The 27,058-nt window shown below is 43.3% G+C and overlaps 1 protein-coding gene across 1 annotated transcript in view; it reads right to left on the reverse strand.

Moving 5' to 3' along the window:
• Nucleotides 1-8,275: 8,275 nt before the first annotated feature.
• Nucleotides 8,276-27,058, reverse strand: part of crata (carnitine O-acetyltransferase a) — a 43,153-nt gene continuing 24,370 nt past the window's right edge. The window contains exons 5-13 of the mRNA XM_041897536.2: nt 23,637-23,802; nt 23,101-23,275; nt 22,671-22,849; nt 13,739-13,839; nt 13,346-13,465; nt 12,728-12,850; nt 11,803-12,001; nt 10,414-10,551; nt 8,276-9,297 (exon numbers count right to left, since the gene is read on the reverse strand). Coding sequence (XP_041753470.1) covers nt 9,082-9,297; nt 10,414-10,551; nt 11,803-12,001; nt 12,728-12,850; nt 13,346-13,465; nt 13,739-13,839; nt 22,671-22,849; nt 23,101-23,275; nt 23,637-23,802 — 1,417 coding nt within the window. The 3' untranslated portion in view covers nt 8,276-9,081. The remainder of the gene's footprint in view (nt 9,298-10,413; nt 10,552-11,802; nt 12,002-12,727; nt 12,851-13,345; nt 13,466-13,738; nt 13,840-22,670; nt 22,850-23,100; nt 23,276-23,636; nt 23,803-27,058) is intronic.

The raw sequence follows: 27,058 nt of genomic DNA on the forward strand, positions 1-27,058 counted from the left end.
TGTTTGTAACATAAACCGTTTACTCCATTGTTTACTATGTTGCAAGACATAATGAATACACCCCAGGGGTGTCTTGCAACGGAAACAGTTTAAGAATGAAACGGAAGCAAACAGAGCAAACGGAACGAAATGGGGACGGACCTACCTGGATTTGTCCAGTAGAAACTCTAATTTTCATTGCAAAACGTTTTCAGTTTGGAGTAAACGGTCTCTGTGGTAAAAACGTTTTGCAACAGATGAAACGTTTTGAAACAGAATCTGCGTAATGAATACATCCTGTGCTTCCGAGACTACTTGTGGCACTGCAGTGCACAGTCATGTATCGTAAAAATGTAGGCTACTATCAAAACTGTCTAACTGATTTCTCACAATACAAAAATACAATCATTCAAAGTCACGGTTCATACAAGAGAACACAGTAGGCTATGCAAAAGAGACAAATAGAGCTTTCAAAAAGTGCTGGTCGGTGTCTGATCCTTGCTTGATTTGAGTATGACTATTAAACAAACTTCCAACAACTCAAATGGCCTGATGGGACTATCACAGTTTACTCCCAATTTATTGACGTGCAATGTTGTATTGTGCAGTGTGACTGGAATCACTCATCAGTGACCCCAAACTGTTGAGATCTGTATAGCCTACTAATGTCATTTTATTGGATGCTTGTTTGTTTTGCTTTTCAAGCGCCTTGATGTTCTTTTTGTAATGAAAAGAACTGTAAGTTGAATAAGACATTTTTATGAAGCAATAAGCCTATTATTACTTGACAGAATGGTTCTGTTTTTCATCTACTGTTTCAAACAGGCATCCCCACCCACAAAGGAAGGAAGAAGAGCAGTCAATCTATTCTAATTTGAGAATTAGAGTTCAGACATATAATTCTTGGACTAGTCCTGTTAATGCTTAGCAACTGATGTAACAAATGGCCACATTTTATATTGATAACATTCAAAAAATTCCAGATTAGGAATTGATGGATTAAAGAAAACTATCATCAACGAATTCTCACCAAATTCACACCAACTGCTCTCAACTCTGGACTAATGTGTTGTGAAGCCCACATCTTCAGTAATTTTTTATTTTTTTTTAAACATGTTCACAGGCCATGGGTCTAATGCTGGGAATTACAACATGGCGGAAGAAGAAGGTAAGCCTAAACCTTAGCCGCCCTTTAAAATAAATTATGTGTAACTGGTCCAGACAAATCCATAGCTCTGGTCCAGGTCAGAGCTAAGGACCTGGGCCCAGATCACAAAACCTTAAGAAGAGTTTTCTTAACTTCCATTTTTTCTTTAACTATAGATATGTGAAGAAAGTTAAGCAAACTAGATATTCAAGGTTCTTGGAGATTTTCTTACATTATTCCTTATGTTTCTCCTTAAGCAAAAACGTTAAAAGAAATTCTTGCAAAGAAGTTCTTGCATTTCTACTTGGAAATGGGCCCTGGGCCCAGTTTCACAAAACACTTCTTACACAAAAACTTAACAAGCTTCTTAAGAAAAAAAAGTTCATAAGATTCCTTAAACAGTAAGTGCAATTCTTCAAACATTTCTTAAGAATTCATGCTTTTCTTCCAAACATCTTCTTACGAACTTCTTAACTGTCTTCTTAAGATGATTTTCGCTAGGCATCTGAGCTTTTTCCTTGCAAAAGTATTCATCCCCTTTGGCATTTTTCCTATTTTGTTGCATTACAACCTGTAATTTAAATTGATTTTTTGGGGGGATTTCATATAATGGACATATGCAAAATAGTCCAAATTGGTGAAGTGAAATGAAAAAAATAACTTGTTTCAAAAAAATTCTAAAAAATAAATATTGGAAAAGTGGTGCGTGCATATGTATTCAGCCCCTTTGCTATGAAGCCCCTAAATAATATCTGGTGCAACCAATTAACTTCAGAAGTCACATAATTAATTAAATAAAGTCCACCTGTGTGCAATCTAAGTGTCACATGATCTGTCACATGATCACAGTATATATTATATATTGTATTGTGCATTGTATTATGTATTGTTATGCATGTTATTTGTTGGGTTTTGTTTCCTATTTGGACCCCAGGAAGAATAATTGAGCTAATTGGGGGTCCTAATAAAATACTAAATACCCAAACACCACTCTGTAGACTATACCTATTTTTCTTGCCATACTCTTACTGTTTGGACTCGCAGGCTTGGGTGCCAGCCGTAAGTACTTTTACAAATATGTTTTATTACATACGAATTTTATTACATAACATTCAAACGTGTTTCTGAAGCAGTCTCAGTTTTTTTTGTTTTGTTTTTCATTGTGGTGCTCGGTGGCCCGTCAAACAACCTTGTCGAAGGGAACAAACTACAGAGGAATTTCACCAACCCGACCAATGAACAGAACCAATTGGATGAGCAAAAAGATAGTCAAAACATTGTTGACTGAGGCAAGAAACACTCTTCAGGCTCACCTTGAGTTCTTGATCGAAGGAAGGACAGAGTTGAGTAGTGTTAATGACAAACTTGAGCAAGACCTGACCAATTCAATGGACCAAACAAGGCTATTGACCAATGAGAGATCAGCTTCAGGATGACCTTGAGACGTTGACAGAGGAGAGAGTTCTATTGGTCAAGCTCATGGACAAGCTGAAGAGTCATAATTTTGTGGTCAAGTAATTATCAGACATGTCACGACCAAGAGCAGCTAAGCCAGGACATAACCACTAACACAACAAAACATTTAATTGGAAACGGAGAAAGATCAGCTACAAGTGAATCTCACCATGTCAACTGCAGAAAAAGGACATCCGCAACTTGACTGTTCATAACGCTGGGTTAAGGAAATTGTCCTTCTCCAGGGGCCGGATTCACACTTCATACACAAAAACGTAAGAAGCGTCTTAAGAAAAAAAATAAGAAGTTCATAAGATAGTTTGTAAGTGCAATTCCTCAACAATATCTTAAGATTTAATTATTTTCTCATGAACTTCTCAAATATCTTCTTACAAATCTTCTTAAGATGTTTGTTGCTAGGAAACCAATTTAGCTAGCTATCTAGCTAGCAATGGCAATCATGTTAGCATATTTCGTACTGAGATTACTGTTCTAAAACATGTTCTTGGGTTTAAAATAATCAATACTGAAACTTTCAGATGAAGTTTGTGAGTGAATTAAACATCAATTGCTTTCATGAGCTTTTTCTCTCACCGCCCTGAGTTTAAGACAAGGGTTTAGCTATCTTGGAATTAAGAACATTTCCAATGACTTTATTTTCAAGACTAATTTCTTCTTAACTTTTTGCTTAAGGGAAAACATAAGAAATAGCTGAATCTGGGCCCAGGCCTCTACTCTGAAGCATCTTCCAAACTTGACTAAAGTGCTAGAAGAAGATAAGATCGAGATGCAAGCCTTTCAGAAACCAGTTACAAATATCTAAATCTCACTGTCCACGAGATTCCCCTTCATAACACTACAGTGGAGAAAAAAGTATTTAGTCAGCCACCAATTGTGCAAGTTCTCCCACTTAAAAAGATGAGAGAGGCCTGTAATTTTCATCATAGGTCAACTATGACAGACAAAATGAGAAAAAAAATCCAGAAAATCACATTGTAGGATTTTTTATGAATTTATTTGCAAATTATGGTGGAAAATAAGTATTTGGTCAATAACAAAAGTTACTCAATACTTTGTTATATACCCTTTGTTGGCAATGACACAGGTCAAACGTTTTCTGTAAGTCTTCACAAGGTTTTCACACACTGTTGCTGGTATTTTGGCCCATTCCTCCATGCAGATATCCTCTAGAGCAGTGATGTTTTGGGGCTGTCGCTGGGCAACACGGACTTTCAACTCCCTCCAAATATTTTCTATGGGGTTGAGATCTGGAGACTGGCTAGGCCACTCCAGGACCTTGAAATGCTTCTTACGAAGCCACTCCTTCGTTGCCCGGGCGGTGTGTTTGGGATCATTGTCATGCTGAAAGACCCAGCCACGTTTCATCTTCAATGCCCTTGCTGATGGAAGGAGGTTTTCACTCAAAATCTCACGATACATGGCCCCATTCATTCTTTCCTTTACACGGATCAGTCGTCCTGGTCCCTTTGCAGAAAAACAGCCCCAAAGCATGATGTTTCCACCCCCATGCTTCACAGTAGGTATGGTGTTCTTTGGATGCAACTCAGCATTCTTTGTCCTCCAAACACGACAAGTTGAGTTTTTACCAAAAAGTTCTATTTTGGTTTCATCTGACCATATCACATTCTCCCAATCCTCTTCTGGATCATCCAAATGCACTCTAGCAATCTTCAGACGGGCGTGGACATGTACTGGCTTAAGCAGGGGGACACGTCTGGCACTGCAGGATTTGAGTCCCTGGCGGCGTAGTGTGTTACTGATGGTAGGCTTTGTTACTTTGGTCCCAGCTCTCTGCAGGTCATTCACTAGGTCCCCCCGTGTGGTTCTGGGATTTTTGCTCACCGTTCTTGTGATCATTTTGACCCCACGGGGTGAGATCTTGCGTGGAGCCCCAGATCGAGGGAGATTATCAGTGGTCTTGTATGTCTTCCATTTCCTAATAATTGCTCCCACAGTTGATTTCTTCAAACCAAGCTGCTTACCTATTGCAGATTCAGTCTTCCCAGCCTGGTGCAGGTCTACAATTTTGTTTCTGGTGTCATTTGACAGCTCTTTGGTCTTGGCCATAGTGGAGTTTGGAGTGTGACTGTTTGAGGTTGTGGACAGGTGTCTTTTATACTGATAACAAGTTCAAACAGGTGCCATTAATACAGGTAACGAGTGGAGGACAGAGGAGCCTCTTAAAGAAGAAGTTACAGGTCTGTGAGAGCCAGAAATCTTGCTTGTTTGTAGGTGACCAAATACTTATTTTCCACCATAATTTACAAATAAATTCATAAAAAATCCTACAATGTGATTTTCTGGAGAAAAAAAATCTCAATTTGTCTGTCATAGTTGACGTGTACCTATGATGAAAATTACAGGCCTCTCATCTTTTTAAGTGGGAGAACTTGCACAATTGGTGGCTGACTAAATACTTTTTTCCCCCACTGTATATTGTGACATGAACACTAAGGGTAAGTTATGGTCCTGTTGTAGTGTTTGTAGGGCAGGCTTAACCTGGTTCCAGATCAGTTTCTGCTGTATAGCCAACTGGCAGTGTATAGACACCGTACTCTATATTTATAAAGGAAATGTCACATATTTTAGATACTCTCAACTTTGTGTACAGCGTGTCCATAACACATTCTGTACTTCTTGTATAGTTTTGTCCACAATAACCATCTTCACACACACAATCACAAAGCTGTGAGCGGTGCAGCATCAGCCGCAGCACATGTGACCTTGTGTCGGAGCAATTGTAGGGATTGCGTCTCCTTGCTCAAGGGCACAACGGCAGTGAGAGTGAGTGACTGTAATGCATTGTTTTCTCTGTTCTCCATGGCCAGTGCAGTGTGACAGAACTGTCCAAAAGAATGGGTACAGAATGGCTTTCCACTAGATGTTGGAACATTGTTGCGGGGACTTGCTTCCATTCAGCCACAAGAGCATTAGTGAGGTCGGTGTTGGGCGATTAGGCCTGGCTCGCAGTCAGAGTTCCAATTCATCCCAAAGGTGTTGGATGGGGTTGAGGTCAGGGCTCTGTGCAGGCCAGTCAAGTTCTTCCACACTGATCTCGACAAACCATTTCTGTATGGACCTCACTTTCATGCTGAAACAGGAAAGGGCCTTCTCCAAACTGTTGCCACAAAGTTGGAAGCACAGAATCTAGAATGTCATTGAACTAAGGGGCCTAGCCCGAACCATGAAAAACAGCCCCAGACCATTATTCCTCCTCCACAAAACTTTACAGTTGGCACTATGCATTGGGGTAGTTGGCGTTCTCCTGGCATCCGCCAGACCCAGATTAGTCAGTCGGACTGCCAGGTGGTGAAGCGTGATTAATCACTCCAGAGAACGCGTTTCCACTGCTCCAGAGTCCAACGGCAGCGAGCTTTACACCACTCCAGCCGACGCTTGGCATTGTGCATGGTGATCTTAGGCTTGTGTGCTGCTGCTCGGCCATGGAAACCCATTTCATGAAGCTCCCGATGAACAGTTCTTCTGCTGATGTTGCTTCCAGAGGCAGTCTGGAACTCGGTAGTGAGTGTTGCAACCGAGGACAGACGATTTTTACGAGCTTCAGCACTCACCGGTCCCGTTCTGTGAGCTTGAGTGGCCTACCACTTCGCGGCTGAGCCGTTGTTGCTCCTAGACATTTCCACTTCACAATAACAGCACTTACAGTTGACCGGGGCAGCTCTAGCAGGGCAGAAATTTGACGAACTGACTTGTTGGAAAGGTGGCATCCTATGACGGTGCCACATTGAAAGTCACTGAGCTCTTCAGTAAGTCCATTCTACTGCCAATGTTTGTCTATGGAGATTGTATGGCTGTGTGCTTGATTTTATACGTGTGGCTGAAATAACCGAATCCACCAATTTGAAGGGGTGTCCATATACTTTTGTAGTTATAGTGTATATATTCAATTTCTACCCTACATGGAGCACAATCATGACTCACCCTCATAAGTATACCTAGAGGCAAATGTATCAACGTTTTAAAAACATGTTACTCTTTGTTTGGGCTAATCGGCTTCTACCTAGCACTGGCAATTGCCTGTAATTCACATATCCTGGGTAGATGGCGAAAATTAGCATAACACTTGATGCTCTGCCCGTCTTTCCATTTTGCCGACGCAGGTGGTGACTCAACATCCGTTAGCGAAGGATTTTTTTGTGACAGCTGGGACACTTTTTCCCACTTTGAACCAGCAGCAACTCTCCCATTGGTGGATGCAATTCACGCCTGCACATCAAGGTTGTGTTCCCCTGCTTAGATGTTGCATGCATCAACCAATGGTTGCGTTCCACGTTATTGACTGTGCCGTCAGGCACCAGATTGCTATGATGCTGCGTTCAAAACAACTGGGAACTCGGGAATCTCAGACTTCAGTGCGTTCAAGATAACTGGGAACTCTTGGGAAAAAACGAGCTCAGAATGGGAAAAATTGTTTCGAACGGTCATCCAACTCGTAATTCCAAGTTGGAAATGCAGGCATCTTTCTAGAGCTCCGACTTTCCGACGTGAAGATCACTGACGTCATTATTTTACCTAGTTATTTTCCAGTCGTCTTGAATGCATAACATCTGATGTGGTAAGCTGATACGTAAAATACCTATCCAGGCGTTGTAAGATCTGGCATGCGTCAGCAACTTCTGAGCAGGGGAACTCCACCCTAGACACATAGGAACTTGACCCTTATGAAGTGGTAGGGTGCTGCCCATGGTGCTGACAGAGAATAGAGGACCATGGTTGGAATCTAAACTGTCAGCATAGCTCAGTGAAGTAGGTTGGGGGTACTCTCACTCACTTTCTATTCAGGCCAGCTTTGATACTACTTTTAAAATGTTAACCTTTTGAAAAAATGTAAACAAAAAACGTGGAAGTAAATCAATCCGCCATCATTGACACAATGGAAAATCAAATGAGTTATTATTTAAATATTGAAATAGCATGGGCGACCGAGAAAAACCAATTTTTACAATTTAAGGCCAAGTGGCAAACAATAATGCAGGCAGTAGGGATGGGGTGTGAGCATGCTGGGACAGACGATGTAGTCATTGTTTGTGTGTGTCTAAGTTTTTTTTTGATTGTATAAGTTTGTTTTTGGAATATTTTTTAAAAATATAATTATTTAAAAAATTACCTTTTTGAGTGTACATATACCAGGCTTGAAAACTTGGAGGATTTTTACAAACAATTGTTTAATGTTAATCACCAGTATTAAGTACATAACCAGTGTTATTTACAGCATTCAGAACCCAGACAGACACACAAGTGCATTCAAAATTCAAATGTCTGTATTTATCAGTGTTGGGGAGTAGTGAACAACACGTAGTTCAACTAGTAATTTAACTACATTTTGCAGTAGCTTGGTGGTAGTTCAACTAAATTCAAATCTGGGTAGTGTTTTCAGTAGTTAATTACTTATTTGCCATGTTGTGGTGTAGATAACTACTGGAACTACACACTACTATTCTTTGCAATAAGAAAAGAAAATAGGCCTGCCTAATTCTCACTTCAAACATAGTTTTTGTGTTTAATAAGCTACATTTGACATTGTGTTAACATCTGAGCCCAGTGATCTGTTCTTGCAATTTGTCATCTATGACATTTCAGATTTACATATAATTATTCACAAAGTAGTTTGGATGTAGTGAACTACTTTTTCAAAGTAATTTTAGTTAAGTAAACTATTGCTTTCTTAAGGGTAGCTTTAGTGTAGCTTACCTTCTTCCAGTGTGATGTAATTGGTAGCTTGGTAAACTCTATTTTCTGAGTAGCTTCCCAAAACACTTGAATTTACACAATAAGAGTGTAAAAAAAAAAAGGAAATCCCAGAAGGCAAGGCAGGTACAAAGTTCCAGCATCCCACTCACACACCTGCTCTCCCAAATAACATGCACTGTATTTGCTACAATCTCATCAAACTGTTCTCAATTTAAACACAGCCATAATGATTCAATCTCTTCTTTAGTGATCCAACACCTATGGTCTTGTGCAGAAACAAATCTGGGACCAGGCTATTGTTTTGCCACAGGCTCTTCCACAATGATGATTGCAATACAAAGAATATGATTCGATTTGTACAAGTAAACCTGCATTTTTTTTTTTGGATGATGAACAATAAACGTGAATTAAATAATCTTAATATTGCAGTCAATAAATCGTTCAATCTGTCATATAAAAAACAACACACCATCAAACTGATGTTGTACACCAAACTTCAACTGTAACGATTGACAATGGTGACCATGTACTAGCGCTAACACACCTGCATCTGGTCTGAAGCGGTCTTAAGCGATCTTGTATCAGTTTGTGGTGGCCTGGCCCTGAACCAGGTCTGAGGCGAGCGGTCGATGGTGACCTAGGCCTGGGACCAGATCTGAAGCGGTCTTAAGCTGTCTTGTAACAGACAGTCTGTGGTAGCCTAAGTCTGAAGCAGTGTTCAGCCAAGCCTAGTCTCACCCTGAACTAGGTCTAGCTCGGTTTGCTTCTCACAGCTTGGCCTTGGGGGTGCTCTCCAGCAGGCTCCTCATGTCCAGCAGGGCCTCCTCCAGCCTCTGGGCCATGTGGGCCGCATTGGTCTCGTTGCAGCTGTTGAACGCCGACACGGCAAAGTTGATGTGTTCTGCCATGGGGTTGTAGCACACGCCATAGCCGTCGGGTGCCACGGGCCCGAAGCACATCACGCAGTCCGTCTTGGCTGGCACCTTTGGGGGGGGGAAAGGGGGGGGGGAGGCGGGAAAGCTTACTCCTTACAGTATGTGCATTAGCTAGACCCCCTAAGTAGCCTCATTAGCTAGACCCCCTAAGTAGCCTCATTAGCTAGACCCCCTAAGTAGCCTCATTAGCTAGACCCCCTAAGTAGAATCAGTAGCTAGACCCCCTAAGTAGCCTCAGTAGCTAGACCCCCTAAGTAGAATCAGTAGCTAGACCCCCTAAGTAGAATCAGTAGCTAGACCCCCTAAGTAGAATCAGTAGCTAGACCCCTAAGTAGCCTCAGTAGCTAGACCCCCTAAGTAGAATCAGTAGCTAGACCCCTAAGTAGAATCAGTAGCTAGACCCCTAAGTAGAATCAGTAGCTAGACCCCCTAAGTAGAATCAGTAGCTAGACCCCTAAGTAGCCTCAGTAGCTAGACCCCCTAAGTAGAATCAGTAGCTAGACCCCCTAAGTAGAATCAGTAGCTAGACCCCCTAAGTAGAATCAGTAGCTAGACCCCCTAAGTAGAATCAGTAGCTAGACCCCCTAAGTAGCCTCAGTAGCTAGACCCCCTAAGTAGAATCAGTAGCTAGACCCCCTAAGTAGCCTCAGTAGCTAGACCCCCTAAGTAGAATCAGTAGCTAGACCCCCTAAGTAGAATCAGTAGCTAGACCCCTAAGTAGAATCAGTAGCTAGACCCCCTAAGTAGAATCAGTAGCTAGACCCCCTAAGTAGAATCAGTAGCTAGACCCCTAAGTAGAATCAGTAGCTAGACCCCCTAAGTAGAATCAGTAGCTAGACCCCCTAAGTAGAATCAGTAGCTAGACCCCCTAAGTAGAATCAGTAGCTAGACCCCTAAGTAGCTAACTACTAATGACTAAGCTTGCTAGTGTAGGTATAAAAATGGGCTAACCAAGCTGACACTTGGCTGACCCTAAGTGTCGGCCACTGACAACATTAGCTCAATAGTTAAGCTTGGCTACACATGTCCCAATCGTGCAGGGCAGACAGATGCAAGCAAGCTGTACTTCAGTACTAAGTCACGGCACAGTGTTTGTGTTGCCAGGTCGGAAAACAACAATGAGCGACAATGAAAAGGCCCATGTCCCGTTAGCTAGCTATTTACCTGGCTAGTGGAGAGGTTGTAGTGGTTGGCCACAGCATACGAGGTGTCCATGAAGATCTCAGGCATGGAGGTCAGGTCTTCGATGGCCTGCAGCTTCAGCCCCAGAAGGTGTCGGTCTATGGCCTGGCCATGGATCGCCTGGACACAGCCAAACCATAGACATACATATTGATGATGTGTTTAGGCTATATCATTGATCCAAACACACTGGGCAAAAAAACAGTTGACTGGTGCACTTCAAACCTTTTGAAATGTATTTTAGCATGCGTGACTACTAGTGCTGAGCGATTAGTGCTTTTTGAGGTCGGTTCGGTTCTTAAAAAATAATCACGGTTTTTGATTTTGGTTAGTCTTTTTTTTTTTTTTACATTAAATGCACTATGCGGATTGAATGCTGTAACAACACAGAATAAAACAATTAATAAAATGATGGTAGTGACTGTCCATTACTGCTTATCACTTATTAACCATCATTTATTCACATTACTAGATAATAAGATATTTCAGTTGTTGTGTATATTACATTGGTTTTATTTGATGACTTAATTATTTCATTAAGTCATCATCTCATCTCTATAGAGCTGCTGACTATGCGGTCTGACAAAACCACTATTTTGTAGTTCTTCAAAGTAAATAAGGAATACTTTTATGATAGCTGAATACCAACTATCAATCACTTAGATGATGTATTTTCAGGTAGAGATACCTCGCGAAGCAGCTGCTTTCTATACCTCTCGATCGCGCTCTCTCTTCTCTCCGTGTCTGCTCCAGACCACTGAGGTATAATAAGCTCCACATAGACCGGAGGAGCAGGCGGGCGCGCAATGGATTATGGTCATTGTAGTTAATTACAATGTTTTCTGTGCTAAACTATGTAGAATATTGGCCTCCCTACAGTGTGATGTGTGCATTGAGCTCACAGAAAAATAATGAACAAAATGGAATTCAAATAATTGAACCGACATTTGTCAATTAGATGTTTAAAAAAAGAAAAATAACCAACATTTAGGTTAATCGCTAAGCACTAGTGACTGCAGTACTCTGTCACTGATGAAGGTTGAGTAAACCAAAACATTTGTCTTATCATGTTTACTTATGCACCTTATTGCACTGTGCACATTTTGGGGCATCATGTCCTAGTGGATAACATAATAATATATATAATATGTTTGCATCTGAGCCTCAGCTTTGGATTTTTTATGTTTTCGACAGTGTGCGGCAGGGTTGGGGTCAATTCCATTTCAATTCTCCTCAGTGCTTTTCAATTAGGAACATTTGGAATTGGAATTTGGTTTACTTTCTGAATTGTCTGGAATCTAAATGGAATTGACCCCAAGCCTGTTGTGCGGGTATCTATCCTTTCTATTAGACTGTGCAGCGCTCACTCACCATGTCAGTGTATGCCCTGTGGGCTTTCACAGCTTTCTCCAGTAGGGTCACTTTTTCCATCTTCTGTTTGTCTGGGTCGTCCATGGCCTTGACAAAGTTAGCAGAGTCGATGGAGCAGGAGCGGATGGTGTCGGTGCGACCCAGCTTGAACATACGCAGGGACGCGCTCTCATAGGTGGCACAGCACCGCTGATACATCCTGAGAGAGAGAGAGATCCCAGTTGTATTGCATTGGTACAATTTAAGGCTGGTATGAGTTAGGTTAGGGAATATTTTGCTCTCTGGTGCCCTCAACTGGTCATTGTCAAACAATGCAGACATAGTTCTTTGCAGTGTATCCTCGTCAAAAACCAGGCTTCCCTAAACGTGAAGCCTAGGGAAGTTCATGGTAGAAAGATTGCTAAATAGGGGTGGGACCCTGCTGTAAATCAGTGACACCTCGCAACACGTCAAACCAATCAAAGGCCTTGCTTTGGCAGCACTCCAAAGGTGCTCACTAGATTAGTGTCGTACGTGCAACAGTTTGTGAGGATGGCCGGGAAATCACTGATTAAAACTTCAACAAAATATGTCGATCAATGCAGATTGTGTGTATAGAACACACTTCTGGCAAAACACAATTCAGCTTTTCCTCCAGGGTTTCTTCCATTTCCGGCAATGTTGCAAACTAGCATACGGAACAACTCCGCAAAATGTGTCCTACCCAGTCTAAAAACAGTGATAACATAAAACGTAGTCCCACCAGTGAGCACCAACGGGCATGTGGGGGAGGGGTCTTTCAAACCGTTTTGACTAATACAAAATTCTCCAGACCTCGAAGGGAGGCGTGACAACAACATGATTTTGGAGGTATGGCTACGCAAAACTATCTGCAGTGTAACTGAAATGAGAACAGAAATGTCATTAACATAGTGTGTATACTCACCTGTAGTAGGCCAGCTGTAGTCCCATCTGGATGAAGGCATCGGGGCTCATCTTGTGGGTCTTGGGGACATTCTTCCCAAAGTGGGAGAAGACAATGACTTTGACATCCAGGTCATGCACCATTCTGGGGGGTAGATGTCAAAACGCAGAATATTACAGGGTAGGCCTATACAAATATATTCATTCATAATTGAATACATCCAAACTATTTTTCAGAAATATATCCATAGGCCTGTATAATATTTAACCAAGGTCTTGAAAATAAGACTAGTTGATTCAGGTGTGTTAGCGCTGGGCTGGAACAAAAGCCGGGACCACCTGTAGCCCTCCAGGACCAAGGCAGGTGACCACCATTGCTACACGTCATGTATGTAGCAGAGGAGGCTGGTGGGAGGAGCTGTAGGAGGACAGGCTCATTGTAATGGTTAGAATGGAATGAATGGAACAGAGTCAAACGTGAGTTTACCATATTTTTGATACCGTTCCATAATTCCATTCCAGCCATTACAATGAGCGCATCCTCCTATAGCTCCTACCACCAGCCTCCTCTGGTATGTAGCATGTAGCTCTCACACATAGAACATTCACATTTCTATGTACTGTATATCTACACTCTCACATGTTCATGTTCTGCTTGGCCTTCTCAATGTCCTTCTTGATCTCTGGCGTGATGTTAAAGCGTAGTTTCTGAGGCATCGGCAGGGGGACCATGGGGGTACGCACCATCTCAGACTTCTTCCTGGTAGGTCACAAACATGACAGGAAACCCTCAGGTCATGGTACTTATTAAGGGAATTAGACCGGCAGACACGATGGCGCAGATCATAATTTCCCACAAATCTTCCATTGACGTCAATAAATGATTTTACATGTCTGAAGTAGAGTTGACCAAAGATTGACAGAAGCAGATCTAATTTGTTGCTGCTCTACGCCAGCACAATGGGAATGAGCGAGTGTTTGAAGAGACCGTGTTGAGTAAATGAATGAGATGACCCAACAGTGGTGTACTTACGTGTACTCGACGACGTGGTCAATCAAGGACACGATAGGCGGGCCTTCGGCAGGGGCGTGCTCATACATAAGACCACATGACCCGTCCTCTCCAATGATGAACTGGAAACAAGGGAAACACGAAAAGTCAAGACCACTTGACAACACAGACTCAAGGATTTTTCTGTCATTGAAATCATTGGGAGCGTTTTTTCGGGTAGAATAAGTAAAAAAAAATAATAATAATAATCTACATTGTAGAATAATAGTAAAGACATCAAAACTATGAAATAACACATATGGAATCATGTAGTAACCCAAAAAAGTGTTAAACAAATCAAAATATATTTTAGATTCTTCAAAGTAGCCACCCTTTGCCTTGTGGTCCTCTGTAGCTCAGCTGGTAGAGCATGGCGCTTGTAACGCCAAGGTAGTGGGTTCGATCCCCGGGACCACCCATACACAAAAAATTTATGCACGCATGACTGTAAGTCGCTTTGGATAAAAGCGTCTGCTAAATGGCATATTATTATTGTTATATTATTGATGACAGCGTTGCACACTTGGCATTCTCTCAACCAGCTTCATGAGGAATGCTTTTCCAACATTCTTGAAGGAGTTCCCACATATGCTGAGCACTTGTTGGCTGCTTTTCCTTCACTCTGCCGTCCGACTAATCCCAAACTATCTCAATTGGGTTGAGGTCGGGTGATTGTGGAGGCCAGGTCATCTGATGCAGCACTCCATTCACTCTCCTTGGTCAAATAGCCTGGAGGTGTGTTTTGGGTCATTGTCCTGTTGAAAAACAAATGATAGTCCCACTAAGTGCAAACCAGATGGGATGGCGTATCGCTGCAGAATGCTGTGGTAGCCATGCTGGTTAAGTGTGCCTTGAATTCTAAATAAATAACTGACTGTCACCAGCAAAGCACCCCCAGACCACCTCCGCCATGCTTCACGGTGGGAACCACACATGCGGAGAGCATCCGTTCACCTACTCTGTGTCTCACAAAGACACAGCGGTTGGAACCAAAAATCTCACATTTGTACTCATCAAACCAAGTGTCTTCTTCTTATTGGTGTCCTTTAGTAGTGGTTTCTTTACAGCAATTCGACCATGAAGGCCTGATTCACACAGTCTCCTCTGAACAGTTGATGTATAGATGTGTCTGTTACTTGAACTCTAAAGCATTTATTTGGGCAACAATCTGAGGTGCAGTTAACTCTAATGAAGCAGAGGTAACTCTGGGTCTTCCTTTCCTGTTGCGGTCCTCATGAGAGCCAGTTTCATCATAGCGCTTGATGGCTTGACCGCACTTCAAGAAACTTTCAAAGTCCTTGAAATTTTCAGGATTTACTGACCTTCATGTCTTAAAATAATGACGGACTGTCGTTTCTTTGCTTATTTGAGCTGTTCTTGCCATAATATGGACTTGGTCTTTTACCAAATAGGGCTATCTTCTGTATACCACCCCTACCTTGTCACAACACAACTGTTTGGCTCAAACGCATTAAGGAAAGAAATTGCACAAATTAACCTTTAACAAGGCACACCTGTTAATATACATACATACACACACACACACACACACACACACAATGCCTTCGGAAAGTATTCAGACCCCTTGACTTTTTCCAAATTTTGCTACGTTACAGCCTTATTCTAAAATGGATGTAAAAAATGTAAAAAATCCTCAGCAATCTACACACAATACCCCATAATGACAAAGCGAAAACTGGTTTTTATAAATTTTACCAAATTTATAAAAAACTTCAAAACAGAAACACCTTATTTACATAAATATTCTGACTCTTTGCTATGAGACTCGAAATTGAGCTCAGGTGCATCCTGTTTCCATTGATCATCCTTGAGATGTTTCTACAACTTGGAGTCCATGTGGTAAATTCAATTGATTGGACATGATTTGGAAAGGCACACAACTGTTTATGAAAGATCCCACAGTTGACAGTGCATGTCACAGCAAAAACCAAGCCATGAGGTTGAAGGAATTGCCCGTAGAGCTCCGAGACAGGATTGTGTCGAGGCACAGATCGGGGGAAGGGTCCCAAATACATTTTGCAGCATTGAAGGTCCCCAAGAACACAGTGCCCTACATCATTCTTAAATGGAAGAAGTTTGGAACCACCAAGACTCTTCCTAGAGCTGGCCGCCCGGCCAAACTGAACAATCGGGGGAGAAGGGCCTTGGTCAGGGAGGTGACCAAGAACCCGATGGTCACTCTGACAGAGCTTTAGAGTTTCTCTGTGGAGATTTAAATTTAAAAATTTTAGTCACTTAGCAGACGCTCTTATCCAGAGCGACTTACAGTTAGTGAGTGCATATATATATTTTTTTTCATACTGGCCCCCCGTGGGAATCGAACCCACAACCCTGGTGTTGCAAGCGCCATGCTCTACCAACTGAGCTACACAGGGCCCTAAGCAACAGTTTATCATTAAACAAGACATCAGGGGAGAGCGCGAACGCAGTACCACACTATGCAATCGAGAACTCCACATTTGGGAAATTCACAGGAGTCAGAGATGGGAGAACTTTCCAGAAGGACAACCATCTCTGCAGCCCTCCACCAAATCAGGCCTTTATGGTAGAGTGGCCAGACGGAAGCCACTCCTCAGTAAAAAGGCACATGACAGCCCGCTTGGAGTTTGCCAAAAGGCACCTATAGACTCTCAGACCATGAGAAACAAGATTCTCTGGTCCGATGAAACCAAGATTTAACTTTGGCCTGAATGCCAAGTGTCACGGCTGGAGGAAACCTAGCATCATCCCTATGGTGAACCATGGTGGTGGCAGCATCATGCTGTGGGGATGTTTTTCAGCGGCAGGGACTGGGAGACTAGTAGGATCGAGGCAGAAATGAACAGAGCAAAGTACAGAGAGATCCTTGATGAAAACCTGCTCCAGAGCGCTCAGGACCTAAGACTAGGGCGAAGGTTCACCTTCCAACAGGACAACGGCCCTACGCACACAGCCAGGACAACACAGGAGTGGCTTTGGGACAAGTCTCTGAATGTCCTTGAGTGGCCCAGCCTGAGCCTGGACTTGAACCCGATCAAACATCTCTGGAGAGACCTGAAAATAGCTGTGCAGCAATCCTCCCCCATCCAACCTGACAGAGCATGAGAGGATCTACAGAGAATAATGGGAGAAACTACCCAAATACAGGTGTTCCAAGCTTGTAGCTTCATATCCAAGAAGACTCTAGGCTGTAGTCGCTGTCAAAGGTGCTTCAACCAAGTACTGGGTAAAGGGTCTGAATACTTATGTAAATGTGATATTTGAGTTGTTTATTAAATTATAAAATAGCAAAAATGTCAAAAAAATCTGTTTTTGCTTTGTCATTATGGGGTATTGTGTGTAGATTGATGAGGAATTTTTTGAAGGGGAGTAAGGCTGTAACGTAACAAAATGTGGAAAAAGTCAAGGGGTCTGAATACTTTCCGAAGGCATTGCATTCGTGTGTGTGCGCATGTGTACATATATACAGACACACACACACGTATATTTTTATACACACACATACATACACACATATAATAATAATAATAATAATAATAATAATAATAATAAGCCATTTAGTAGACGCTTTTATCCAAAGCGACTTACAGTCATGCGTGCATAAATATTTTTTTTGTGTATGGGTGGTCCCGGGGATCGAACACACTACCTTGGCGTTACAAGCGCCGTGCTCTACCAGCTGAGCTACCAGCTGAGCTATATACATACACACACACACACACACACACACACACACACACACACACACACACACACACACACACATACATCCAGTGAGGTAAAAAAGTATTTGATCCCCTGCTGATTTTGTACGTTTGCCCACTGACAAAGAAATTATCAGTCTATCATTTTAATGGTAGGTTTATTAGAACAGTGAGAGACAGAATAACAACAAAAAAATCCTGAAAAACGCATGTCACAAATGTTATGAATTGATTTGCATTTTAATGAGGGAAATAAGTATTTGACCCCCTCTCAATCAGAAAGATTTCTGGCTCCCAGGTTTCTTTTATACAGGTAACGAGCTGAGATTAGGAGCACACTCTTAAAGGGAGTGCTCCTAATCTCAGCTTGTTACTTGTATAAAAGACACCTGTCCACAGAAGCAATCAAATTCCAAACTCTCCACCATGGCCAAGACCAAAGAGTTCCCCAAGGATGTCAGGGACAAGATGTGACACAAGGCTGGAATGTGAAAGACCATCGCCAAGCAGCTTGGTGAGGGTGAAAAGGTGCGATTATTCGCAAATGGAAGAAACAAAAAATAACTGTCAATCTCCCTCGGCCTGGGGCTCCATGCAAGTCTCACCTCGTGGAGTTGCAATGTGAGAACGGTGAGGAATCAGCCCAGAACTACACAGGAGGATCTTGTCAATGATCTCAAGGCAGCTGGGACCATAGTCACCAATAAAACAATTGGTAACACACTACGCCGTGAAGGACTGAAATCCTGCAGCGCCCGCGAGGTCCCCCTGCTCAAGAAAGCACATATACAGGCCCGTCTGAAGTTTGCCAATGAACATCTGAATGATTCAGAGGAGAACTGGGTGAAAGTGTTGTGGTCAGATGAGACCAGAATGGAGCTCTTTGGCATCAACTCAACTCGCCGTGTTTGGAGGAGGAGGAATGCTGCCTATGACCCCAAGAACACCATCCCCACAGTCAAACATGGAGGTGGAAACATTATGCTTTGGGGGTGTTTTTCTGCTAAGGGGACAGGACAACTTCACCGCATCAAAGGGACGATGGACGGCGCCATGTACCGTCAAATATTGGGTGAGAACCTCCTTCCCTCAGCCAGGGCATTGAAAATGGGTCGTGGATGGGTATTCCAGCATGACAATGACCCAAAACACACGGCCAAGGCAACAAAGGAATGGCTCAAGAAGAAGCACATTAAGGTCCTGGAGTGGCCTAGCCAGTCTCCAGACCTAAATCTGTGGAGGGAGCTGAAGGTTCGTGTTGCCAAACGTCAGCCTCGAAACCTTAATGACTTGGAGAAGATCTGCAAAGAGGAGTGGGACAAAATCCCTCCTGAGATGTGTGCAAACCTGGTGGCCAACTACAAGAAACGTCTGACCTCTGATTGCCAACAAGGTTTTTGCCACCAAGTACTAAGTCATGTTTTGCAGAGAGGCCAAATACTTATTTCCCTCATTAAAATGCAAATCAATTTATAAAAAATTTGACATGCATTTTTCTGGATTTTTTTGGTTGTGATTCTGTCTCTCACTGTTCAAATAAACCTTCCATTAAAAGTATAGACTGATCATGTCTTTGTCAGTGGGCAAAAGTACAAAATCAGCAGGGGATCAAATACTTTTTTCCCCTCACTGTATATATATACACCCTGCTCAAAAAAATAAAGGGAATACTTAAACAACACAATGTAACTCCAAGTCAATCACACTTCTGTGAAATCAAACTGTCCACTTAGGAAGCAACACTGATTGACAAGACATTTCACATGCTGTTGTGCAAATGGAATAGACAACAGGTGGAAATTATAGGCAATTAGCAAGATACCCCCAATAAAGGACTGGTTTTGCAGGTGGTGACCACAGACCACTTCTCAGTTCCTATGCTTCCTGGCTGATGTTTTGGTCACTTTTGAATGCTGGCGGTGCTTTCACTCTAGTGGTAGCATGAGACGGAGTCTACAACCCACACAAGTGGCTCAGGTAGTACAGCTCATCCAGGATGGCACATCAATGCGAGCTGTGGCAAGAAGGTTTGCTGTGTCTGTCAGCGTAGTGTCCAGAGCATGGAGGCGCTACTAGGAGACAGGCCAGTACATCAGGAGACATGGAGGAGGCCGTAGGAGGGCAACAACCCAGCAGCAGGACCGCTACCTCCGCCTTTGTGCAAGGAGGAGCAGGAGGAGCACTGCCAGAGCCCTGCAAAATGACCTCCAGCAGGCCACAAATGTGCATGTGTCTGCTCAAACGGTCAGAAACAGACTCCCTGAGGGTGGTATGAGGGCCCGACGTCCACAGGTGGGGGTTGTGCTTACAGCCCAACATCGTGCAGGACGTTTGGCATTTGCCAGAGAACACCAAATTTGCCACTGGCGCCCTGTGCTCTTCACAGATGAAAGCATGTTCACACTGAACACATGTGACAGACGTGACAGAGTCTGGAGACGCCGTGGAGAACGTTCTGCTGCCTGCAACATCCTCCAGCATGACCGGTTTGGCGGTGGGTCAGTCATGGTGTGGGGTGGCATTTCTTTGGGGGGCCGCACAGCCCTCCATGTGCTTGCCAGAGGTAGCCTGACTGCCATTAGGTACCGAGATGAGATCCTCAGACCCCTTGTGAGACCATATGCTGGTGCGGTTGGCCCTGGGTTCCTCCTAATGCAAGACAATGCTAGACCTCATGTGGCTGGAGTGTGTCAGCAGTTCCTGCAAGAGGAAGGCATTGATGCTATGGACTGGCCCGCCCGTTCCCCAGACCTGAATCCAATTGAGCATATCTGGGACATCATGTCTCGCTCCATCCACCAATGCCACGTTGCACCACAGACTGTCCAGGAGTTGGCGGATGCTTTAGTCCAGGTCTGGGAGGAGATCCCTCAGGAGACCATCCGCCACCTCATCAGGAGCATGCCCAGGCGTTGTAGGGAGGTCATACAGGCACGTGGAGGCCACACACACTACTGAGCCTCATTTTGACTTGTTTTTAAAGGACATTACATCAAAGTTGGATCAGCCTGTAGTGTGGTTTTCCACTTTAATTTTGAGGGTGACTCCAAATCGAGACCTCCATGGGTTGATAAATTTGATTTCCATTGATCATTTTTGTGTGATTTTGTTGTCAGCACATTCAACTATGTAAAGAAAAAAGTATTTAATAAGATTATTTCATTTATTCAGATCTAGGATGTGTTATTTTAGTGTTCCCTTTATTTTTTTGAGCAGTATATATATATATATATATATATATATATATATATATATATAAAAACATAGTGGGGAGAACAAGTATTTGATACACTGCCGATTTTGCAGGTTTTCCTACTTACAAAGCATGTAGAGGTCTGTAATTGTTATCATAGGTACACTTCAACTGTGATAGACAGAATCTAAAACAAAAATCCAGAAAATCACATTGTATGATTTTTAAGTAATTAATTTGCATTTTATTGCATGACATAAGTATTTGATACATCAGAAAAGCAGAACTTAATATTTGGTACAGAAACCTTTGTTTGCAATTACAGAGATCATATGTTTCCTGTAGGTCTTGACCAGGTTTGCACACACTGCAGCAGGGATTTTGGCCCACTCCTACATACAGACCTTCTCCAGATCCTTCAGGTTTCGGGGCTGTCGCTGGGCAATACGGATTTTCAGCTCCCTCCAAAGATTTTCTATTGGGTTCAGGTCTGGAGACTGGCTAGGCCACTCCAGGACCTTGAGATGCTTCTTACGGAGCCACTCCTTAGTTGCCCTGGCTGTGTGTTTCAGGTCGTTGTCATGCTGGAAGACCTAGCCACGACCCATCTTCAATGCTCTTACTGAGGGAAGGAGGTTGTTGGCCAAGATCTCGCGATACATGGCCCCATCCATCCTCCCCTCAATACGGTGCAGTCGTCCTGTCCCCTTTGCAGAAAAGCATCCCCAAAGAATGATGTTTCCACCTCCATGCTTCACGGTTGGGATGGTGTTCTTGGGGTTGTACTCATCCTTCTTCTTCCTCCAAACACGGCGAGTGGAGTTGAGACAAAAATAGAGCTTTTTGGTCTAATCAGACCACATTACCTTCTCCCATTCCTCCTCTGGATCATCCAGATGGTCATCGGCAAACTTCAGACGGGCCTGGACATGCGCTGGCTTGAGCAGGGGGACCTTGCGTGCGCTGCAGGATTTTAATCCATGACGGCGTAGTGTGTTACTAATGGTTTTCTTTGAGACTGTGGTCCCAGCTCTCTTCAGGTCATTGACCAGGTCCTGCCGTGTAGTTCTGGGCTGATCCCACCTTCCTCCACGAGGTGAGATCTTGCATGGAGCCCCAGACCGAGGGTCATCTTGAACTTCTTCCATTTTCTAATAATTGCGCCAACAGTTGTTGCCTTCTCACCAAGCTGCTTGCTTATTGTCCTGTAGCCCATCCCAGCCTTGTGCAGGTCTACAATTTTATCCCTGATGTCCTTACACAGCTCTCTGGTCTTGGCCATTGTGGAGAGGTTGGAGTCTGTTTGATTGAATGTGTGGACAGGTGTCTTTTATACAGGTAACGAGTTCAAACAGGTGCAGTTAATACAGGTAATGAGTGGAGAACAGGAGGGCTTCTTAAAGAAAAACTAACAGGTCTGTGAGAGCCGGAATTCTTACTGGTTGGTAGGTGATCAAATACTTATGTCATGCAATAAAATGCAAATTAATTACTTAAAAATCACACAATGTGATTTTCTGGATTTTTGTTTTAGATTCCGTCTCTCACAGTTGAAGTGTACCTATGATAACAATTACAGACCTCTACATGCTTTGTAAGTAGGAAAACCTGCAAAATCGTCAGTGTATCAAATACTTGTTCTCCCCACTGTATATATAAATATGTGTAGAATTGCAGGAATTGGCATAAAAATACAAAGACATCTCTACACCGCCAAATGGGAGGCTCTAAAATGTTCTCTAAAATGTAGCTACGCCGACGGGCCGACCGTGCCCCCTGCGACGCCCACCGCCTAAATCCCTTTTCAATCCAGAAGAAACCCTGTAGACTACTTCAAGAAGGGGAACATACATACAGTGTGTACTCTGTATGTGTGTGTTGGTGTGTATTCTGTATGTGTGTGTTTGTGTGTATTCTGTGTGAGTGAGTGTACTGTACATGTGTGTTGCTGCCGTTCCAGCGACTGCCCCCTCCGTGGAGCATCGGTGTGTGTGTGTGTGTGTGTGTGTAGCGTCACCTGCAAAGTCTTGTCGAACCAGCGGTTGCCACTGTTCCAGCGACTGCCCCCACCGTAGAGCATCTGGACAGCGGCCCGGCTGCGGTACAGCTCGTCAGAGACACAGGGCATGGGAGCATCCAGACACACTGTGAAGATGCTCTTCTGGATGGCCCGCACAGAGTCTTTGTTAGTCTTATCTAGGTGGAGAAAAGGACAGACACCAACCTACTTGTTATTCACACTTACCCTAACCCAGTTGTAACAGTTCTAACCCAGTTGTAACAGTTCTAACCCAGTTCTAATCTAATTTGACTCCAGTTCTCACCTCTGACCCAGTTCTTCCACATCAGCACAGTTGAAGTGAAAGGATTCAAAGAGAGGAAACCACTATATTGAGACACAGCCCCTTTCCCTACCTTTGCACCAACTCATCTCCTTGTTTCCTCACCCTTGATGAGGTTCTTGTAGGCCTTGCCCCAGCTGTTGCGTTGGTTAGAGGTGAGGATGCCGATGGGCTCCTTGTTGGTCTGCAGGGACGAGCTCCAGACCTTCTCCAGCTGCATGTACAGCTGGTCTACCGTCAGCGGGGTGCCGTTGCTGTTGTACACATCCAGGACAAAGAACTGATGGAGGAGGAGAGACGGGAGAGAAAGTATGTATTCACAAACAACTTGTAGACAGAAGAAAATGCTCAGCTTGGGTCGTGTTCAGTAACCACCAAACTGACTGAAACAGGGTGTGACTAATTGGCCTTGTCCAAAAAGAAATGCTCAGTTTTCTGTAGCGTGCAATAATGACCACCATCCTGATTTGGCAAGGTGTACAGTAGCTGTGACGTCTAAACAATCAACTGCATTGGAGTTACAGAGTGTGCAGATGCATCATTTTCTTTTTTGTAATTACACATACCCATTGACAAAACATGAAATAAACGCCTTTGGACTACACTTCACTTTCACGTTCCATAGATCTTTCTTGGTTTACCTGGAAGTTGTGCACCACAGTGATGTGAGTGGGAGGCCTGGAACTACGGGCATGGTTGACCACAGTGTCTCTCTTCAGGCCGGGGACGCGACATGAGGACAGGATCTGATAGTACTGGTTCATACACAACTGCTTCCCACCCAGGAACTCCACTGGTAACGTCTCACTGTGGACCGAACAATGAGAGGTGGATGGTCAAATTTAGATTTACGGACTCATTGAAGTCCTTCAACTGTTTAGACAGGAATTTTCTTGAACATTCAGTCATAAGGCCTACGTGATGATTCCATAATTATGACTCAGGCGTTATCCACACAGTAATGACCACTGATGTCAACTTGTGGCAATACACTTAAAGATGAACTATGCAGAAATCTCTCCACCCTTTCCTGGTTGCTAAAATTTGAATAGTTCACCTAATTTCAGTTTCTGTAACAAAACAAGCAAGTATAGTGTAGAGAATCATTGTACCATCTAAACCTCTGTGAAATATATTTTCCATAACCACAAATATTGCTCATCCATATATGTATATGTTCTTATTCCATTCCTTTACTTAGATTTGTGTGTATTAGGTTTTTGTTGTGGAACTGTTAGATATTACTTGCTAGATATTGCTGCACTGTCGGAACCAGAAGCACAAGTATTTCGCTACACTCACAACATCTGCTAACCATGTGTATGTGACCAATACATTTGAAATATTGTATTTTCAGCTATTTGAAGCTGGTGTACAAAACCCAAAGTAAAAGATGCAAAAACGAAACTTTAAAAAAGGAAGCATAGAAACAGAGCACAGAGATCTACCGTTTCTTAGACTTGTGGACAATGAGAATGACAGAACTATAACTCACATTTATGTGAATTTTGTTGGGTCGGCCAAAAAGTTACATATCGCAGCATTAACACAGTGATTAAACTGTCATCTCTAAGTAAAGCTAGATAAAAGCTGTCTGCTGCCAACCAGAAAACGCACAAACACAATTATTTGATATACAGTGGGGAGAACAAGTATTTGGAAATCCAGAAAATCACATTGTATGATTTCTAAGTAATTAATTTGCATTTTATTGCATGACATAAGTATTTGATACATCAGAAAAGCAGAACTTAATATTTGGTACAGAAACCTTTGTTTGCAATTACAGAGATCATATGTTTCCTGTAGGTCTTGACCAGGTTTTCACACACTGCAGCAGGGATTTTGGCCCACTCCTCCATACAGACCTTCTCCAGATCCTTCAGGTTTCAGGGCTGTCGCTGGGAAATATGGACTTTCAGCTCCCTCCAAATATGTTCTATTGGATTCAGGTCTGGAGACTGGCTAGGCCACTCCAGGACCTTGAGATGCTTCATACGGAGCCACTCCTTAGTTGCCCTGGCTGTGTGTTTCGGGTCGTTGTCATGCTGGAAGACCCAGCCACGACCCATCTTCAATGCTCTTACTGAGGGAAGGAGGTTGTTGGCCAAGATCTCGCGATACATGGCCCCATCCATCCTCCCCTCAATGCGGTGCAGTCGTCCTGTCCCCATTGCAGAAAAGCATCCCCAAAGAATGATGTTTCCACCTCCATGCTTCACGGTTGGGATGGTGTTCTTGGGGTTGTACTCATCCTTCTTCTTCCTCCAAACACGGCAAGTGGAGTTTAGACCAAAAAGCTATATTTTTGTCTCATCAGACCACATGACCTTCTCCCATTCCTCCTCTGGATCATCCAGATGGTCACTGGCAAACTTCAGACGGGCCTGGACATGCGCTGGCTTGAGCAGGGGGATCTTGCGTGCGCTGCAGGATTTTAATCCATGACGGCGTAGTGTGTTACTAATGGTTTTCTTTGAGACTGTGGTCCCAGCTCTCTTCAGGTCATTGACCAGGTCCTGCCGTGTAGTTCTGGGCTGATCCCTCACCTTACTCATGATCATTGAAGCCCCACAAGGTGAGATCTTGCATGGAGCCCCAGACCGAGGGTGACTGACCATCATCTTGAACTTCTTCCATTTTGTAATAATTGCGCCAACAGTTGTTGCCTTCTCACCAAGCTGCTTGCCTATTGTCCTGTAGCCCATCCCAGCCTTGTGCAGGTCTACAATTGTATCCCTGATGTCCTTACAAAGCTCTCTGGTCTTGGCCATTGTGGAGAGGTTGGAGTCTGTTTGATTGAATGTGTGGACAGGTGTCTTTTATACAGGTAACGAGTTCAAACAGGTGCAGTTAATACAGGTAATGAGTGGAGAACAGGAGGGCTTCTTAAAGAAAAACTAACAGGTCTGTGAGAGCCGGAACTCTTACTGGTTGGTAGGTGATCAAATACTTATGTCATGCAATAAAATGCAAATTAATTACTTAAAAATCATAAAATGTGATTTTCTGGATTTTTGTTTTAGATTCCGTCTCTCACAGTTGAAGTGTACCTATGATAAAAATTACAGACCTCTACATGCTTTGTAAGTAGGAAAACCTGCAAAATTGGCAGTGTATCAAATACTTGTTCTCCCCACTGTATATACAGTGAGGGATAAAAGTATTTGATCCCCCTGCTGATTTTGTACGTTTGCCCACTGACAAAAATGATCTGTCTATAATTTTAATGGTAGGTTTATTTGAACAGTGAGAGACAGAATAACAAAAAATCCAGAATAATGCATGTCAAAAATGTTATAAATTGATTTGCATTTTAATGAGGGAAATAAGTATTTGACCCCTCTCATATCAGAAAGATTTCTGGCTCCCAGGTGTCTTTTATACAGGTAACGAGCTGAGATTAGGAGCACACTCTTAAAGGGAGTGCTCCTAATCTCAGCTTGTTACCTGTATAAAAGACACCTGTCCACAGAATCAATCAATCAATCAGATTCCAAACTCTCCACCACGGCCAAGACCAAAGAGCTCTCCAAGGATGTCAGGGACAAGATTGTAGACCTACACAAGGCTGGAATGGTCTACAAGACCATCGCCAAGCAGCTTGGTGAGAAGGTGACAACAGTTGGTGCGATTATTCGCAAATGGAAGAAACACAAAAGAACTGTCAATCTCCCTCAGCCTGGGGCTCCATGCAAGATCTCACCTCGTGGGTTTGCAATGATCATGAGAACGGTGAGGAATCAGCCCAGAACTACACAGGAGGATCTTGTCAATGATCTCAAGGCAGCTGGGACCATAGTCACCAAGAAAACTATTGGTTACACACTACGCTGTGAAGGACTGAAATCCTGCAGCGCCCGCGAGGTCCCCCTGCTCAAGAAAGCACATATACAGGCCCGTCTGAAGTTTGCCAGTGAACATCTGAATGATTCAGAGGAGAACTGGGTGAAAGTGTTGTAGTCAGATGAGACCAAAATGGAGCTCTTTGGCATCAACTCAACTCGCCGTGTTTGGAGGAGGAGGAATGCTGCCTATGACCCCAAGAACACCATCCCCACTG

The sequence above is a fragment of the Coregonus clupeaformis genome, chromosome 15, assembly GCF_020615455.1.
Source record: "Coregonus clupeaformis isolate EN_2021a chromosome 15, ASM2061545v1, whole genome shotgun sequence".
Lineage (NCBI taxonomy): Eukaryota > Metazoa > Chordata > Actinopteri > Salmoniformes > Salmonidae > Coregonus > Coregonus clupeaformis.